Source organism: Meleagris gallopavo, chromosome 6 (genome assembly GCF_000146605.3).
Source record: "Meleagris gallopavo isolate NT-WF06-2002-E0010 breed Aviagen turkey brand Nicholas breeding stock chromosome 6, Turkey_5.1, whole genome shotgun sequence".
NCBI classification, from domain to species: Eukaryota; Metazoa; Chordata; class Aves; order Galliformes; family Phasianidae; genus Meleagris; species Meleagris gallopavo.
The window spans coordinates 21,203,553-21,223,293 of record NC_015016.2 but is presented as its reverse complement, the minus strand read 5'-3'; the positions used below and the strand labels follow the sequence as shown (position 1 = coordinate 21,223,293).

Genomic DNA, 19,741 nt, shown 5'->3' with positions numbered 1-19,741 from the left:
GTGGTCGGCGGCGCCGAGGAAGGTAAGGGAACGAGAAGGGGTCGGGGCGGAGGGAGCGGGACGGGTTCTGGCTGTAAGGCGGCTGGTGCGGTGCCTCTTCTGCGACCCCCCTCGCTGAGGGCGGTAGGGGCCTCGCGGTGTCTGGGCCCGGGGGTCGCCGAGGGAGGCTCCGGCACAGCTCGGCGCTGGTTTGGAGCCTGGAGCAGATGGGCGTTAGGATCTGGGAGGTAGAAGCAGCGGTAGATACGAGCTCCAGCTATAGCGAGCGCGTCGCGCTGCTCCGTGTGGGAAAGGAAGTAGCGCTGGGTCAGCTGCTCGCGGCTCAGCCGCAGCCACCTGTGGGCGCGCGTCGGCCTCTTCCTTTGAGAGATGAAAGCGAAGCTCGGAGTTCCTCCAGTTCCCGGGGAGCGGGTTGAAGCGCTCCTCGCTTCAGCTGTGCCTGCCTGCCGGCAGCGGTGCACATTACCGCCTCACGTCCGGTTGGGATCACTGGCGGCGCGTTCTGAAAGTGGTCAGTTTTATTGTCGCATCCTCGCAACTCCACCCTTTTCGTTCTCCCTTTTTGTTTTCTGAAGTTACATGGCAGCTCTCAGAGCCGTTTGTTTCCTGAAGTCGCCGCCCTCCCTTTGAACAGAGCGCAGAGCCTTCAGCATTAATCCCGCGCTGCTTCGCCCGCCCCTGGCCCTGCCCTAAACCCCAAACCCCGAGCATCCCGGGGCACGTACCGTGCTTCTAAAGGATGGGTCTTTCTTCTTCCTTTACATCTCACAAATTACTGTATTGCTTATTTGACATTACTAGAGGCTGCTGTAATGCCAATTCGTATTTAGATGTTTTCATTCTGATATACTTTTTAAGTGCTATCATTACGTCACCTAAGTAACACAGTTGTGTTAGCTGGAGGTGAACGTGTGTGTGCTTTTATTGAAATTTTTTTTTAATATATTTTCAGGTAGTCTGGTCCCAGCAAAAATACTGGATTAAAAGCATGGAAATCTAAAGACCTCTGTTCCTCCTAAAAAGGTGAAGAGTGTAAAACAGTACAATTGCAAATCTTCATGAATAGATTAATCTGCAAACAGCATGTGGAATGAAAGGGTGTTACCAAATATTCTGTGAAATCAAGTTGGCTACTTGTTCCTTCTAGAAGCTGAATTTGAACGAATTGTGCCAAGTTTACAATTCTGCTGAAGTAAAGAAAAAAAAGTCCATATTATAGCTTATTTTTATCTTCTGTTACTTGGGTTGCAGGCAAGACTTCTTATTGGGAGGAAAAAAAGGAAAATCAGGGTTTTCCTTGAATTGATAGAAACGCAGTACTTTGTAATAGCACCTTTTGTGAATTGATGTGCTTGTAACTTTAGAGTGGTTTTCTTTTTCAGTTTCACATAGCTGAATTTCTCCAGCTTTTTGTCTGCCTTATAAAATGGGAAGATATTTATAAACTGAAAAAAACAGTTTTACTGTAAAAGAAATTTAGAGAAGAAGATTGTTCATATTAAATCTAAAAGAATGGGGGACATTATATATTTATGTCCATGTTACTGCTTAATGAACAGGAAGCAAAACTACAGTAACCATTGGTGTTTTTCCAGTTAAAGAACAATAAATGAGAAACACAAAGAATCGGTACACATAACTACTGTATCCTGGAGTTAGCATGTTGTTGGATTTATTTTTGTTTTTATTTTTAACTGAATCATCCTATTTATTCATTATTTCTAGGGATAAAACAATAATTAAAAAAAAAAAGAAGAGATGGGAAATCCAGAAAACATTGGGAATGCATACGTTGCAGTGATCCGTCCAAAAAATACTGCAAGCCTGAACTCTCGGGAATATCGAGCTAAATCCTATGAAGTAAAATTATTTAATATTTTTCTTCAATGATGTTTTAAAAATAATATGTAATAATAAGTATATAATAATACAGCTTAAAGGAAAATCTGACGATAGGATATTGTCAGACAATAATATACGTGCATGTCATATATCTGCTATGTGTTGCCCTATCATTAGAATATTTGAATGCTTTACAGTTTGTAATTTTGCTGTTTTATTTCATGTCAGGGCCTTTTGCCTGTGGGCTGCTCAGTGCAAGGGTGCAGCCTTGTCTTTTTGTCTTTAGCCTTAGTGTTAAGGAGGTTGTTCTGACTTAGCCCTCCTGCTCTTCCAGATTCAGTACTTCCTGCGTTATGTTACTGCTTTTATATATATATGATAAATACACGCGTAGGCACGGAGTTGTTCTGTACTTGTCTAAGTTGTCCTTTTGTTTTATTATTGTTTGAAAGATTTTGTTGCTCGAGGTTCCCATTGAAGGTCAAAAGAAAAAGAGAAAGAAAGTTTTATTGGAAACTAAGCTGCAGGGCGGCACTGAAATAACCCAGAGCATCTTGGATTATGTGCTAGAAGCCACCAAACCAATTTCACCAGCCAATCAGGGTATTAAAGGTAAAAATATTTTAATCTGATTTGCTGTTGGTAGCTCTGTAAAATAGTTTAAAACTTAAACAGGGCGTGGGGAGATTGTCAGAGAGCATGATGTTAGTTTAAAAGGCAAGGTCTGCTTTGAGTTCATAAAAAACACCCAAGCCACATAGCTTTTAATCTGCCATAGTTTCTCTTTACCTTCCATCTCTGTAAAACGCTTGCTAAAATATTCTCAAATGAATCTTTTCCTGCCCATACTGCTTTTTCATCTCAAATTGAGAATTAAATTTCTGGCAAACCAGATTGAAGTGGCTTTTCTAACCTTAATTTGACCTAAAACTCCAACTAGTGAATTGATTACTTAAAAAGTCTGTTCAGTGCCAGCATTGTTAAAAGTATCTATGTGAATGTACATATGGCATAACTGCATTGGTTACATATCTAATTTGATGACTATGCTGGTGGGTTGTTTTTTTTTTTCATTACTGTGATGTAGCTGGTCCAGCAAGTGACCTTGCATTTGCGCTGCCAAAAATTGGTTTAGTCAGCTTATTTCATTTCCAAACTGGTATAAACTGTACTGACTAAAGCACTTTTTTTGTTGTGTATCTCCTCTTTGTTTTGTAAGCTAGGTTACACAGGGAAGATTGTCAGGCCAAACAAGACAATAGTGTTAACAGTTTACAAAAGGAATAGGTGGTTGCATGGTAAAATGCTGCAGATGGTAGCAACTGGACCTAACAAAACTAGTGAGGCAGGAAACATAACTTAATAGCATTAATACATGCTTCCTAACAAAAGCAAAAGTGTTTCATACCACAGTTCTGAATTGACTCACACAGGACAGAGGCATTAATATGCACAGTTTAGTGTAGCCTCTGCTAAAATATGCAGCTGTGGCCAGAAAAGGAAACAAAATGCTAGATTCTGTAAGAATGGAAGGGAGGACAATGTGGGAAGTACTGTCCTACCACTACATGAATCACCCTAATGTGAAATACGGTATGCAGCTGTGCTTTCCCATTTCAGAAGGAATCTTCTTTAACTTAAAGACTGGTGTTTTTGAGAGGTGAGAGCAACCTGAATAATCAGGAGCAGGGAAAAGTTATTGTGAAAAAGGCGTACAGTGCCGTCATTTTTCAGGCTAATGACTATGGACATATTGGTGTTCTTTATTTTGTGTATTTATTTAGATGTTCTTGGCTTGATTTAGATTTTAGCTAGTAGTATGCCCTTTTTCTTCCTAGAAATTAGGAAAGATTGGCCTGATAGGAATCCAGTTAACGGTCTCTAGACTGTTTTTATATATTTATTTATTTATGTTGGTTAATGTTTTCATTTTAATGTAATGTGCTAGGGAAGCGTGTAGTGTTAATGAAGACATTCCCTCTGGATGGAGAGAGAGCAGGCCAGGAGGCATCACTTTACATCGTTCCGACTGTTGTGAAAGGTAACGTTAAGCATAATTTCTGAAGCTGCATTCGTTTAACAGAAGTTCGGTTGAAGATTTCAGGATTTTTGTGAATATGCTGTGTGTCTTTTTTTATTTAAATATTAAAAAGTTAGAGTTAGGTAGAAACCTGTATACTTTAAAACCTGAAAATGTTACTTAAAATCCTGGAAAATGTGTTGCATTTGTTTCCATAACCATAGCACACTTCTGATTTAAGCTGTTTGTTCACTGAATGCATGCGTTTTGAAATATAATCAACTCCTATAAAATTTACTGAATGTAATTCTATTTCAGACATCCAGACTATTCAGTTCGGTGTTGTTTACTCAGACAAGAATGCTTAGCGAATTCTGTAAATAGTTTTGTTTAAATAAGGAATGATGAATGATGTTTTTAGAAGCAAAGTGTACTGCTTGTCAGGAAAGTATTTGAAAACAAGCCTGAAAAAATGCCTGTGTGCTTTTGGTGAAACTTCTTTTTGCTTTTGTGGTAAGACCCTAAGGATAAAAACTATCAAATAAGTAAATACCATTGTAGAGTTACCAATAGCAATGACTTCTTCAGTTCTGAAGTCCTATTCTTCTGGCAACAGCATACATTTCATATTAATTCCTCAGATGAAGCTGATCACAGTGATGAAATAGTAACTGGACACTTAAAGGTTTTTAAGGTTACTCCATTGGGATATGAATAGTTATGTGAAGACTGTGTGTAACATCTGTCAATTATTGTGTGGGGAAAAAAACAGAACTGCTGCCAGTAGGTTGGGAATATGTAACTATAAAAGACACAGGAGGGAAAATAAGATTATTTTCTTCAATACATCTTCAAAGTGTGTTTCCTTTTTAGATAATACAAAATATACATACAGTCCAGGATGCCCTGTGTTCTACTGTTTTCAAGACATCATGAGAGTCTGCAGTGAATCCAGCACACATTTTGCAACACTTACTGCAAGAATGTTAATTGCCTTGGATAAGTAAGAAATACTATGAATGCAAATACAGAGACATAGAGGATAAACAAAAAAATTTGAAGATATAGCAAATAATTTTTACATCATTTTTGTGATTAAGAGTAAAATGATTTTATGTTACTTCATGATTATGAGAAGCATGACAACAAATTTCTAAATCTTTAAAAATGTTTTTGTGAACTGAGAAATAGTGTTCTTAATCAAGTGATTTACTGGAAATCCTTGATTACAGTTAATGTTTTACGAAATCATATAATAATATCAAATCTTCTCTAAATTGCACAAATGTTATCAATAAGAGTATTTGCAAGAGTGTAGAACTATCCTGTTAATTTTATACCATTTAGATTTCCCTTTACAAACCCTGAAGTGCATCTCTCCCAGCCGTATGAGTTTATTTGCAGCAGGGAATTGACTTTAAGAAAGGCAATTAGTTGTGTAGCCAGATTTAAAGCAATTTGAAAATTTAACACATCAAAAGTGTCCTGGCCTTTTTACATAGCCTTTACATAGAAATACCAGGCATAATTATGTACGAATTTCTTTGCAGGAATATCTGTTGAAGTGAACGAGACCTTTACTTTCAGGAGTAGGAAAGCATCATGTTTATGAGCACATTTTTCTGCCACACATAAATAAAGTTAGGCAAAAATCTTGGCTAATGTAAAAATATAAAGTTACGGGCAACTGCCTAAAAAGGTTGTGTGTAGGCAATTTCTGTATTTTCATGTATACCATTATGCAAGATTTTCTATTTGTTTGCTACATAATGAATGCCTTCATGTTCTAAGCTCTGCTTTGCATATGTCACCAGCCTTACAAATGTGAGCAAAACTTTGGAAGTATAATGGAAAAAAGTTTATATTGATTGTGCTCTAAGTAGGTAGCCAGAAACAATGCTTGTGAAAGATTTCATGTTTAATTAAACTACTGACTGTTTAGAGAAATTCCCTGAAAATACCCTCAGACAGGCAAGAGGGTGTTCAGAGCACAATGGCCTCAGTTTTAATGTCCTTCTTCACAGCAGGGTGATGAGTAAGTGAAGGGAGCACAGCTTGTGAAACATACGATAGATTCAGTCTGGGACTTAATCCAGGCCTAAGCATATGTTCTACACTGAGAATCACATTCTTAGATGTGATTCTGGAACAGCCAAGCTCTAAACAGTGTATCAGTGGATTTTTCTTTCCAAAGCATATGCTTCTTTATTCTACCTTTCCAAGATAAAGCACTAAACAGAATTCATTGTACTCTAGCAAAGTATGTGTTTATTTCAAGTTTTGAGAGGGGCCTAAAACCCTCCTCTGTTGTCAGTAGAAGTCCACTTCAAACAGAATAATCTTCAGTGCAGCTATGTAAAAAGACAAGCGGTAGCCTTTCTGAAAGAGAATTGGCTGTTTGGAAGCTCTTGAGGAACCTGCTGTTTCTCCCAAAGTCAGAAGTCTTATTAAGTCTGTACAGATCCTGAAAGTTAAGGTCACGCTTAAAATGCTTTAAGTTGCAGAATTTGTGTCCTGAGAGTAGTAATACTGATAAAATGAAAGTAAATGAAGCGAAACAGCAACGTATTGGTGTGATCAAGTGTTTTGGCTATAACCGTTGTTACTTTCATATATTTTTAGTTTCCTTTTCTTTGAGATTTTGCATCTGCAGGAAGTGTGTTTCAGCAAACACACTTGCTAAAAAGAATATCATGTATGGGGCTAAATTTAGTGTTGTAAAATTACTTACACACATTATAATTACATTTTAATTAAAAAAAATAATTTGTAGTTACTATACAAACAACTGTTAATCAAAGTAATGGACAGGCATGATCAGAATAGCCCTTTTCTACCAGGAAATGAGTTAACTTGCCAAATTTCTTCTGCAGGTGGTTGGATGAGCGGCACACCCAGTCTCATTCCATCCCAGCTTTATTCAGACCATCTCCTCTTGAGAGAATTAAAACAAACGTAATAAACCCTGCTTATGCTATAGAACCTGGTCAAACAGAGAGCTCGTTACACATGGGTTATACCGCTCTGGAAATAAAGAGTAAAATGTTGGCATTAGAGAAAGCAGATATGTGTATCTATAATCCTTTGTTTGGATCTGACCTTCAGTATACCAACAGGGTAAGAATTATATTTTCATTTTGTGTTTGTGGAACATACATGCTTTTCTGTTTCATATTTTATTTGCTCATTTTTTCTGAGCATGCTTTATGTTTTAATATAATCAGATTTCTTTATTGCACGCTTACTGCCAAACAGATTTCCAAATCCTCACACTTCAACATTAATCTCTTTAGTTATAAAATATTACAGTGATAACTTTGGCACCAAGATAATACTTGGCCTGGATGGGGATTGTTTGTCCAAATCTCATTAAGATTTTTTTTTTTCAATTTTATTTAAATTATGTCTTCGCAGGTTGACAAAGTGGTAATAAATCCCTACTTTGGCCTTGGAGCCCCAGACTATTCAAAAATTCAGATTCCTAAAAGAGAAAAATGGCAACGTAGCATGAGCAGTGTCACAGAGGACAAGTATTACATTTCTTTTTCATTAATATTTACTTTAGTTTTGTTATATTACAGTAGTACTTAGCAGGCTTGGTCAGCATGAGACTCTTTAGGGCTCTACTGTACAACAGCATATTTAAAAAAAAAATCTATTTGAAGTCTCTAAGTACACAAATTAAAAGTCAGATCAAGAAAGATTTAAATTACAAATGTTAGGGAAGCATTTCTTTGCATAATGAATAAAGCTGTGGCTTGGGTACTGCATGACTAAAATGCTAGTTGTACAAATACTGACGCATTTTAGCTGTATGAGCATCATCTTTATTATTCATATAGATCTAAAGTTAGTCCTGCGTTAGTCATTTTAAAAAAACTGATGTTCTCAACTATCTAAATGTTTCTGAACTGTGATTCCCTCCTGCTTTCCTTTTTAATTCATAGAGAACACCAGTGGGTAGATGATTTCCCTCTTCACCGCAGTGCTTGTGAAGGGGACTCTGATTTACTAAGCCACCTTTTGGACAAAAAGTTTTCTGTTAATCAGTTAGACAGTGACCATTGGGCACCAATCCATTATGCATGCTGGTGAGTCAACCCAATATAGTTTTTTCAATCAAATGCTTTCTTGCTGTCATGACTCTTTTGCAGTATTTTGTGTAATTCATCATACGGACTCAAAAATGAGAAAAAAAATCTAGATTTTCTATACTTTGTCTCTTAATATATGTTATTATATATTACCTTCTGAAGAGAAATACTGCTTGAGGTTTTGAGATAACTGCTATCTGAGCGGTTTCAGAGAAGACCGAGTATGGTTACCATATCATCAGACACTTATTTATTGCCTCTTATATCTGTCCCTATGTTTGTCCTGAAGTACCTGTTTTACTTGCTATTGGAGACACTGGGTCTAGTTTACTGTAGTAACTCTTGCAGTCTTTATTGGTTAAAGGCTGTGAACAGTTCTATAACACAATAGCTGAGCTGAGTAAGTGTTAGTGAGAGTCATGCTTTGAGCACGATGCTGAACTACATGATCTGCAGAAGCCAACTTGACTGATTCTATGATGCTGTGATGATTTAAATCTGTGATTCTTTCACAGCTTTTGTCAGACCTTGCAAAAATACTTCTGTTTCATCTTTAAGCAGAATTTAGTCTTCTGTATTTATAGCAGCATCTGAACCTGAACATAAAAATCAAGCTTGGCTGTTTAAAAAAAAAAAACAAAACACCAAAACAAACAAAAATGACTTATTTGATTTTTCAAAAAGTTTACATACACATTTAATGCCACCGTTTCTCAATTACCAGCATGAGTCTTAGGAGGCATCTGCACAACATTCAGAAGCTTTATGCAGATTCTTACACAGACTTCTTTGCAGCAAGTCTGAGCCTGTTTTGCCATGACTGAATTGCTACAGCTACCCAAACAGTGTAAAGCAGGGTTGGGTGTATGTATAATAAATCTAGTAAATGGTTGCTAGACAGTACCAAATACATGCAGAAGTTATACAGACTTACTGATGTTCGCTGCCTTTGGCATCTAAATGTTCGCTGTCTTTGGAAAGCTAAAAACTCTTGAGCAAGGCAGTGTACTTCTTCTTATTAAGAAGTATCTGGAAAAGATTTTAATTTACATTTGCTGTGTCTGTTACATTTTTAATCTGTCTGTAGGTATGGAAAAGTTGAAGCTACTCGGATGCTACTGGAAAAGGGAAAGTGCAATCCAAATCTTTTGAATGGCCAGCTTAGTTCTCCTCTACATTTTGCTGCTGGAGGTGGGCATGCTGAAATAGTACAAATTCTCCTGAATCATCCAGAAATTGACAGAGTAAGTTCTGTTTGTGTACAGAAATGGCAATTTAACGTGTTTCTAGCTTGTGCATGTGACACTTTGTGTCCATACTACAGTGTGTAAACACAATGGTCTCATTGAGTGACTGCCAAAAAATGGTTAAATATTTTTCATTGACTCTACTTTTTTCCATTATTTGTCAGTTATCTCGAACGTGAAATGTTTGCCTAATTCCAGTCAAAGCAATGCATTATCAGTGTTTCTGTTTGTTTGTAGCACATTACTGATCAACAGGGAAGGTCTCCACTGAATGTCTGTGAAGAAAACAAACAAAATGAGTGGGAAGAAACTGCAAAACTGCTGAAGGATGCTGTAAATAAACCTGTATGTGTTTACTTTCTAAGTATCTTGAAGTTTATATTTCGTTTATAAATAGACTTTGGAAGAGCTAGGCTAGGCTCATTTAAGAGCTTTTAAAGGAAGTGTGCACTGTACTCAAGAGGTTAGTGTGAATACTGACAAATGAACATTTTGTCTCTTTAAATGTTTCTGTCTATATTTGTGGTTTTGTGTTAGTATTTGATTTATTTGCAGGAGTATCACATCAGCTGCTGATCTATCATCAGCTACTTTTGATTATGTAATCATTATTTTTCTTTGTGCCTTATCAACTTATGGGTATGGAAGCAGGAACATTCAGCTCCTTAAATGTAGACTTCTACAAAATTGGCTTTTTATCATGTAGTCAATGTAGGCTTTCTTAGCCGTCAATGGAGTCCTTACTAGGTTGGAAACAAAATTATAGTCTGAGAGTTAGAGAGATGTACACCAGGTGTTTCATTAATTTATATGATGTGTGCCTTAAGCACCCAATTTAAGTAAGTCTTTCAGGAGGCATTCTCTGGGCACATGTGTAAGTCATTGTACACTGTGGGAATTCTGAAAGGAAAAATAATTTGTTGTCAGTAAGATTATAGAAGTCCTAAAAAATCTTAGTGAGATTGTTTGTATTGTAGTGGTATCTGTACTAAGGGTGATGTTTTCCTCCTGAAAAAATAGCCTTGTTAGATTAGACTAATGGTTGGAATAATTTACAACATGCCAGTAATAGTGAGGTAATTGTTGCTTGATATCTTAGGCAGTTGAGCCCAAATCCACAGATAACTTAGTCCTGTTTGCCTTTGAGTTAAAACAGAAGTGAAGTTTTCAGTATACAAGTAGAACCTGTATCGTAGTTATTGTGGTAAAAAGCCCAGTAAAAGAACTTGTATAAATCACAAAATGTACAGTTTTCATAAGCAGAAATACAAAGATGTGCAGTGTTCTTTTTCTCTATAGTGTAGATTTTATTGAATTACGGTTAAATTGCTTAAACTCTTCACAAAAACCAACAGAAAGAACTTTAACAAATCAACATTAATAACAATAAATTGAATTTGTGTGTAGTATGAAAAGGCACGAATTTATCGTATGGACGGGTCGTACCGCTCCGTTGAGTTGAAACATGGAAACAACACTACTGTACAGCAAATAATGGAAGGGATGCGTTTGTCTCAAGAAACCCAGCAATACTTTACTATCTGGATCTGTTCCGAGAACCTCAGTAAGTTGCAAGGAGTATAGTTATATTTGACAGTTTATTGTACTTGTTTAAAATTTGTATTTTAATTTTTTTTTCCTTAGGAAAATTGGAAATGCACTGATAGTAGTAAAAAGATGTTCTGCTGTAATAGCTCCTTTGAAGTTTTACATATAATGTAAAAGCCAAAGCAATGCAAGTAAGATAGATATGGAGTTCTGGTTCCTCACTGCTAGAAAATGGGCAAGCAGTAATCACAGAGACAGGCTGGATAAGTGAATGAGCACTACTGAAGATACAGACTGCAGTATATAGCAGTTGGAAGCTCTGTACTGATTTCTCATCTCTCATATAGACAGGTGAACTTGTAAATTTGAATTACTGTAGCCTGTTAAGAATCGAGACATTTTGCAAATAAAAATGAATGTCTGTTCTGAATAGTTTATGGTTTATGTCTCAAAAAATAGAAAGTACATTTCTAAGATAGGCTATATCTGTATTTTTCCATTAAAAAATCTGACTTTTGGGCATGACATTTCTCTCTCTCTCTCTCTCTCTCTCTCTCTCTCTCTCTCTCTCTCTCTCTCGTAAGAGTTGAGACAAGAGTCTGTCACATTTTTGCTACTGTGATTTTATTTAACATAGCTGCTGGCTTTCTGGAGGTCCTTTACTTGTGATTTTGTGGTCCATCTTAGTATTCCATTACGTGTTTAAATACAAATTCACTCTTGAGAACATGAAAATAACGAAGGTTTATCATTAATGCATTTATTAAATATATACCAATAGTTTTGTCAGTAAATCCATATTTTGAAAACCTTTTATATAAAGCAGTTTAGGAAACATGGAAAAATGTTTTGTTTTGTTTTTTAATGAATCCTCAGTTTCAGACATTCTTGTTCTGGTGCAGCATAAATTCATCCATATAGGTATATGCTGAGTTATTACTGTTTATTTATAAACACAACTCTGATATTTCCTAGGCCTCCAATTGAAGCCCTTTCACAAGCCTTTGCAGCATATTCGAGACTGGCCTGAAATATTCACTGAACTGACAAACTTGGATCCTCAGAGGGAAACTTCACAGCTTTTCCTGAGAAGAGATGTGAGACTTCCACTAGAAATAGAAAAAAAGGTCTGCACTTAGAAGTGATAGCATGAAATCATGGTCAGAATCAGAACACCTTGAACACCACTGCTCAGTGCGTTTAATGGCTGAATTTACATACTTGTGTAAACCACACCTCTCATCTCTTTGCCTTTTCTGTGAGAGTTTGTCATCAGTTTCTCTCTATTCCTACTCTATTCTTACTCAGATTCTGATTTCTCACTTTTTCAATTGTGACCCAGTCTCTGTGTTTGTCATACACGTACTAGTAACCTTCCTTATTTTCTTTCTTTTCTCTGTACTGTGATATTTCCAATATTTAATTGGTTGATTTCATTGGGAATATTCAAACATACTCAAATGGATTTGTGGGTAAAAAAACACAGCAAAATTTCTGTGAACTTTTTTGATTGGGCATTGTACGTTAATAACCTTTACCTTTTAAATGCATTAGATCACTGAAGTCTTGAATTAAGTCAATCACAATAATTGTTTCATTTTTTCTGTTACAGAGCATTACTAAAATGTACCCAAAGCGGGATTACGCATTTTGTCTTGTATCTTTGAATCAGTGAGGAACTGTATTCATTTTTTTTTTTCCTAAGTTCATTTTCTTTTTGAAGAGAATTCATGCTGTTTAAATCTTTTAAACAGATTGAGGATCCATTGGCTATTCTTATTCTTTTTGATGAAGCCAGATATAATTTATTGAAAGGTTTCTATACGTCGCCCGATGCTAAGCTGATCACCCTGGCAAGTCTCCTTCTACAAATTGTTTATGGAAATTATGAGAGCAAGAAACATAAACAGGGCTTTCTAAAGTAAGTACGTTTTGGTTTTTAAATGAAATATTTTTAGATAGTTCCACTTACCTGAGGAAATATCAAATTTTAGATATGGCATTTTTTATTATTCTTCTCCATTAATGAGCTCTAGTTCAGAGCAACCGCATAGTACTGGTAGCATTAACAGAAGTTAGGCACAGTGTAAAACATGCTCATTTTAATTATGGCTGTCCAAGGCCAAGAACAGAGGTTCTGTATTCTTCAAATTTGTGCTGAGACACAGTAATACAAAAATGAGTAACAGTCCTCAAGCAAATGAAGAGTTTTGAGGTTTTGGACTATGCTGAAGGAGCACCTTACAACGTCCAGTCAGACCAACTTTTAAGAATGATGTTCCTCTTTCAGGGAGGAACGTTTGTAATCCTACACTAAATTTGTCAGAAATATAGCACCAGTAGTGCTCTGCCAGATGGTACTTCTCTCTCCCCTTTTTCTTCTCTTGACTGCAGAACTGTGGCTGAGCTCTTCTGGGATATGTTTTTATGCTTCCACATACTTTTCTGCAGCAGTATCAAAACACATCAGGATTTCACTTCTCTGCTATGTGACTCTTCACTCCAACCCCCACCATCTCCACCCCAGTTCATTCATGTAACAGCAGATGTGCTGTTCTAGGATGCTACTATAGTTCTCATATCCTCTCATTCACAGCTTCAGCTGAGCTGTGCTGGCTTGCTTTTCTTAGTTGCATACTCCACCATCTGTACATCAGCTGCATTTTCTGCTGCAGTTACACTGATTTTAAGTGTGAGCTGCATCTGAAAGGTCTGTGTGTACTATTGTCCTTGTTAGTTTAAAGGGTGAAGCCTATATTAATTGTGCAAGTTAGTAGAGGCTTCCTTGTGTTTGTTGCCTTCATTTCAAAAGGCTCTTCATACAAATCTTCGCTTTCATGTTATGTGGTATCTTATTTTCACGTGGAGATGAATGGGCCTAGTCACTGGTGGTACTGAATAGAGCAGTGAACCTGTAAGCCATCATCTTTTGATATTCTTGTTTAGGTGACTGTTCCTTTATAGTTTTGGTTTTCAAACAAGTCTTTAATCAACTAAGTGTCACATGTTCTGCTGCTAGCATTTCCTCTCCCTACCACGTCCATAATGCATGACACAAAAGTGGTAAACACAAAATCGACTGGATTGCCATTAATTGGGAATTCCACTAGATTTTTAATAAGCCTTAGCTTCAATTTCAGGAAGGCTTCTTGGTTGATGAGGGAACATTTGATGGGAGCTGAGTGTCTAGCTCTGTGTATGTGGTTTGAAGATGAAAACTGGCAGACACTACTCTTAGTTCTTTGTTTAATGAAGGAATTTTTTTTCTGCTTTGTTTTTTCTGTAGTGAAGAAAATCTTAAATCTATAGTACCAATCACTAAACTAAAAAGTAAAGCTCCTCATTGGACAAACAGAATACTTCATGAATACAAGGTAGGACAAATAGAAAAATTATAGAAAATCCTGTCTTAAGCATATTTTTGACTGTTCGATTGTCAGCTAATGAACAAAAATGTTAGTGTGTATATAATCTGGAAACTTGTATGTTATGAATTTTTTGATGGGTTGTTGTTGAAATGCTTTTATTTCTAGTACAGTTACAACTGATATGCTTCTTAGAAATAAATATGATTTGTCATCTGTTCATTTATCTTCCATGTTAACTTTACGTTCATGGGTACTGCCTATACAGGTATACATGTAGAGAATCTGCTCTGACTTATATTTTCACATCTGCTTGTAATCACAGGTTGATAAAGTTCGTTTTGCTGATGTAGCTTGTATGGTAAGGATCTGTTACTGGTGCACAAACTGCCTTGAGTACAGTAGTTAACTTAGGAAAATTTCTATGCATGGACTTAGGATGCTTCTGTAAAACACTTAAAAGCTTTGATTTCCAAAGTGAGTCAAACACACGTGACAACTAAATTTGTGAACTTCATGAAAAATTGTAGAATAAATAAGGTGCGACAGATGGAGAATTATTCCAGCTGATATGAATCACTTTAGGTGTCTGAGAGGAAACTGCAGAGGCGCACAGGGAACACTTTCAGCCTTGCCCCTCTTTCTTTGAGTCAAAGTTACTCAGTAATTAACTTTTTCCTGGTGTCTACACTTCTTCTGTCAGAAACCAGCACATCACTCCTGTTCTTTATAATACAAATGGAGAAGGGGAAGATAATGTTCTTTCTAAGACTGCGGTATAGCAGAGGACACAGCAGAATATTCCTTTTTATTTCTTGTGTCAGATAAAACATAAGAGCACGGCATTGTAGGCTGCTGCTCTTAGGCCGTTATTTTTAGGTACAGGAGAAGGGGAAAAGAGTTGCAGTCTTTGCTCCAAATATATTAATACATTTTATATTTTAAAAATAGCTGTAGCATTCAGGTAAGTTGTAATGCAGGGTGTAGAACAAAGAGGTTGGTCCCACCTACCCCACCCACAATTACACCCCCCCTAATTGCTAAAGGCTTGTGTTCTCGTTTATGGCTTCTAATCTCATGTGTGGCCTTGTTGAATTTTTGTCTCTTAGTTTCAGATTTGGAAAGTTATTTTTTATTTCATTTGTTTTTGAACTAGGAGCAGTCTAACAACCCTTTGTTGTGACAGTTCCATGCTACTGAGGAGGAGGAAATATCAGGATTGTTTTTCATTCTAAATGAGGGCTCTGTTCAGGAAAATGAAGTTGCACCTTATTTTGTTTAAAAAATAAAAAATCCATGCCATGTTTGCAGGAGCATGCTCATCTAAACATGCTTTGGACCCCTCAAAGAAGGAATGCTTAGGGTTTTTTATTATTTTTGATATTGTATTTTGATGTACTTAACCCTGGCTAGCCTGAAATACTTCTAAAAGAGGGAAAACTGGGACCCTGAAGTGGTTAGGTGTCTGTGGTTAAGATTTCTGAGGCTCGTACAGGGACCTGCATTCTCATCTATTTTGGCATCTGAGACTTTCTTTTTCATTGGGAATTCCACTGACCTATGATATGTTCTTCAAATAAATGCAGGTTTTTTTGAAAGACTTACTGATTGCCTTTGTTCTTTTCTTTCTAGAATCTGAGCACCAGTGAAGGTGTAAGTAAAGAGATGCATCACCTTCAGCGCATGTTTTTGCAGAATTGCTGGGAAATTCCAACTTATGGAGCAGCTTTTTTCACAGGACAGATATTCACCAAAGCAAGTTCGAGTAGCCATAAAGTCATCAAAGTCTACGTAGGAGTAAATGTGAAAGGGCTGCATCTCCTGAACATGGAAACAAAGGTCAGTTTAAGTGAACTGCCAATAAAAACTTCTAAGTTTAATGCTATTAAATTCTCTGTGTTAGTAGGCATTTCACATCTAAATTGACTATGAAGGTTTCTAAGGTTCTGAAGTCTTCAAAAAGCACTACTATAGAAAGCCTTGTATTTTTCAACTTGACTACTTTATAAGTTACAGCTTGATTATGGAACATACTGTTCCACTTAGGTAGAATTCTGTGAAATAAGGAAAGTTCCATCTGTAAGTATGGACAGTGTTTTCCGAATGATTTTATTGCATTTTATTGCAATTTATTGAATTTATTACATTTTATTGTAGGCCTTACTCCTCAGCTTAAAGTATGGCTGTTTTATGTGGCAGTTGGGAGATGGAGATACATGTTTTCAAATACACAGTCTGGAAAACAAAATGAGTTTTATTGTGCATACCAAACAGGTAAGCACTGACACTTTTCATCCTGTCTTTACATAGAATTGTTTTTTCCTGGATCAGATACATGTTCCTTCTCTCTTGTGGTTGATCCTTGTACTGTATAAAAGAAGCTCCACCGAAACTCTGCCCCCCCAAAGTGATTTTCAGATGAGAACTCTTCTCGATATTTCAGAATGTTTGCTTGTTCTTACAGCATGTGAAGCCTTTAGCATTCTAAATACTTAAGAATAAACTTGCAGTCATTACGGAGAACTTTTTTTTTTTTTGGTAGTGAAAACTGTTTGTTGCATTTGTTGCCCCATCTCATAGACCCTAAAGATGATTCCAAATACAACAAGAATCACAGAGCTAAAGCTGATAACATTTCTTTCAAAACTAATGGAGTTTGGCATTGTCAAATATCGTCATAGACCATATGTCACGTTAAAAGGTGTTGTGACAAAACTGCAGCTTTGAGTATGTTGTATAGTTAGACAGTAGTTGCCTTTTGGTTTTTACATCCAAGAATTTGGATAGAGAGGAAGAAGTGATGTAGTGTTCTGAAAAACATTTTCTGATTTATAAGGAAAAAAAACTTTGTTATTGGTTTCATTGTTATCTCTAAAATGATGTAACCTCTGACTTCTGTTTATATACTTGCATTTACCATATACTTAAGTTGATTGTGCAATTGTTGTGAAATGTGATTAGAATTTAATTGTGTACCTTTCTATAGGCAGGTCTCATCGTAAAACTTCTGATGAAATTAAATGGCCAATTAATGCCTAGTGAAAGAAATGAATGATGGACTAATGATGAAACAGCATCTTATGGCTAAGCAAAAAATTCTCACCCTAACAGAAGACTTCCATGTACATGAATTTTACACAAGAGAAAAGTCCATTTGTACAGTTTTTTAACTTTGTACAGAAACTGCATGATTTATTTTTTTAGAAAGCTATACAACATATCTGTTATTTTTATAAATATTTTTGTTTCAAATATAAGCTATTGTAGAGCTTGAGTTACCAGTAAAAGCTAGCAAAATTTAAATGCTTTACCAAATTGGACAAGAGTGAATCAAGAATCATTCTTGACTGTTGGAGGAGAATGAATCTGGAAACTTTTCCCAAGGGATGAGACTGATGGTGCTGTTAAGCACATCTCAGTTAACATCTTTACCTTACTTGTCTTTCTGTGGAACATCAAGGAGGTTGTATTTGTTACAGTATTTTTTAGACAAACTTTACTTTTAAAATACTCGTGGTAAATATGCTTAGGAGCCCAGTCAGTCTTTTGAACATCTGCTTTTGATAAACTCTTACTTGGTTTCTGACAAACATGATAGCTGGCTTTATTTTTACTCTTATTTCTTATACTTCGTGTTCATATTTATTCTAAGATACTGCATGAAGATGTCAAAAGGGAACTGTTTTAAATCTTCAAAAGCCATATTCAATGTTTAGTGTGCTTGTAAGAAAACTGGACTTTTACTTTTGCCGTGCAATATAAAACATTTTATATGGAGAAGGAAGTGGTTTACAAACAAATCTCATTCAGAGGTCTTCAGATACTTTAATAATTCTTATCCTGGATTGCAACACATCTTCAATAACAAGAACTCATAGGGGGTACTAAGTTACTTCTGTTCAACTAATTTTCCTTCTCATTGCTTATTTCACTTCCTTGAAACTGCAAGCAGCAGAGAATGCAGGACTTAATGCTACAATTACTGTTTAACATGCAAATTTATAAGCATTCTTCTTGCTCTTTACAAAGTCACAGCTGGGTCTTACAAATTGGGTCCCAAGTGTAAGATAGGGACCCTATGCATTCTGAAATGTCTTTGTACTTTAAGACAGTATTCATAATACACCTCTAAAAATTCTGGTTGTATTTCAGGGTTCTAAGTGCACTTGATTACTCCTTCCATGTAAGCTGCATGCTAAAACAGTTTGCAATACTTTGTAAAAAGAAGTTAAAAAAACAAAACAAAAACAAAAAAACCCAAGTGTGCTGTTTTGTAATACCTTTAATAGTACCTCACTGCTAGTAAGTACAGTTTAAGGAATTAAAGTAATAAGTTAAAAAATGAACAGAAGGTATTTTGAAGTCTTCTTAGCAAGCTTTACTATTTAATGGGCATAAATAGCAGTAAATGTTCATGGATTGTTGTCTTTTATTTGTGGTAAATAATGCAACAGTCAGGTCCTTTGTAGCATCCTTGCTATCGTGGCACTGGTATCAGAAGTACTCTTCTCTACACAGCACTTTGTTACAAAACTAGAAGGAAAATGTTGATGTGTGTCACAGTTGCACATTTATCAATAGTATTACTATGCCATATTGCTGTATAGCTCTTTCTGCTAAGATTCTTATTTATTACTACCTAATAAATTGTTTACAAGTCACCTTTGTTATTTGTATTAACTGCAGCCAGCATCAGAGTGCCCTGAAATGTCTTATCAAGCAGGTGGTATTACCACAGGGTTCTTGAACAGGCTGGTCTTTGCAGGTTTTGCAGGATAATCGTGAGATAAGATCATGGGAACAGTTCCACAGTGATTAGAAGTTAAGGCCCACACTGTTGTGCACCTGGGAAAGGGGTTGGGTAATCCTTGCAAGTTGTGTAGGATGATCTTGTGATAGGATCACAGGAAGGGTTCCAGATGATTGCAGATTAAGGCACACGGAGCACCTTGCTGCACGCCTTGGAAACAATTCGGGAATGGATCGAAAAAATGGGAACTCTTGAGTCTGGGCAAGCCAGCTGGGAGCAGGTGATGCCTATTGGAAGGCTGTGAGCTGGAGCTCCGGGCAGGCTGCTGGCAGCTGGGGACAGGAGGTGCCGCTGCGGTGTTGTGACAAGGAGGGGTGAGTGCCAGCCTTCTGTCTGGGAGTGGGGAAATGGGACTGGAGCAGAAAGCAAGGCAGCATGTAGACTAGCAGCTGTGCTCTGTGCCAAACAGTAGAGCTGAAAAAGCTGCAAGAAATGAAAATCATGCCTTAGTAAGCAGGAGCTAAAACCACACAGGTTGATCACCATAAGCATTTTTTAAATGAGTAGTTGAACTTTACAGTTGACAAAGCAGGGACTGAATGTGTGTTCCAGCTAGGCAGCTGAAAATACACACTGTGAAAAACAAGCACGGTTTTATCGCGTGGAACAGTTACTCGTCAGCGTGTGCTGCAGGGCGGGCTGCCCGACCCCGCCAGTGCTGCCCGTGTCAGCCGCGGTGCGTTGGGCAGCAGTGAGGTACAAGTGCATGGCGGGAGGCCGGCCGGCTGCGAAACTTAATAAAAAACAGCCTCAAAACGGTGCCCGGCCTTCAACGGAGGGGCAGCGGTAAGCGTCCAGCTCTGTGCCCGAAAGCA

The 19,741-nt window shown here is 37.0% G+C and overlaps 1 protein-coding gene across 1 annotated transcript; it reads left to right on the top strand.

Moving 5' to 3' along the window:
• KRIT1 (KRIT1 ankyrin repeat containing) lies at positions 1 to 18,777 on the top strand. Its single transcript, XM_010712581.1, has 18 exons — positions 1 to 22; positions 953 to 1,023; positions 1,726 to 1,860; positions 2,295 to 2,454; positions 3,791 to 3,883; positions 4,736 to 4,865; positions 6,736 to 6,979; positions 7,277 to 7,392; positions 7,810 to 7,953; positions 9,044 to 9,200; positions 9,441 to 9,548; positions 10,611 to 10,767; positions 11,727 to 11,878; positions 12,506 to 12,672; positions 14,038 to 14,125; positions 15,749 to 15,955; positions 16,274 to 16,390; positions 17,103 to 18,777. Exons 3-18 carry the CDS (start codon positions 1,759 to 1,761, stop codon positions 17,169 to 17,171), a joined length of 2,211 nt encoding a protein of 736 aa, XP_010710883.1. The 5' UTR covers positions 1 to 22; positions 953 to 1,023; positions 1,726 to 1,758; the 3' UTR covers positions 17,172 to 18,777.
• Positions 18,778 to 19,741: the final 964 nt, after the last annotated feature.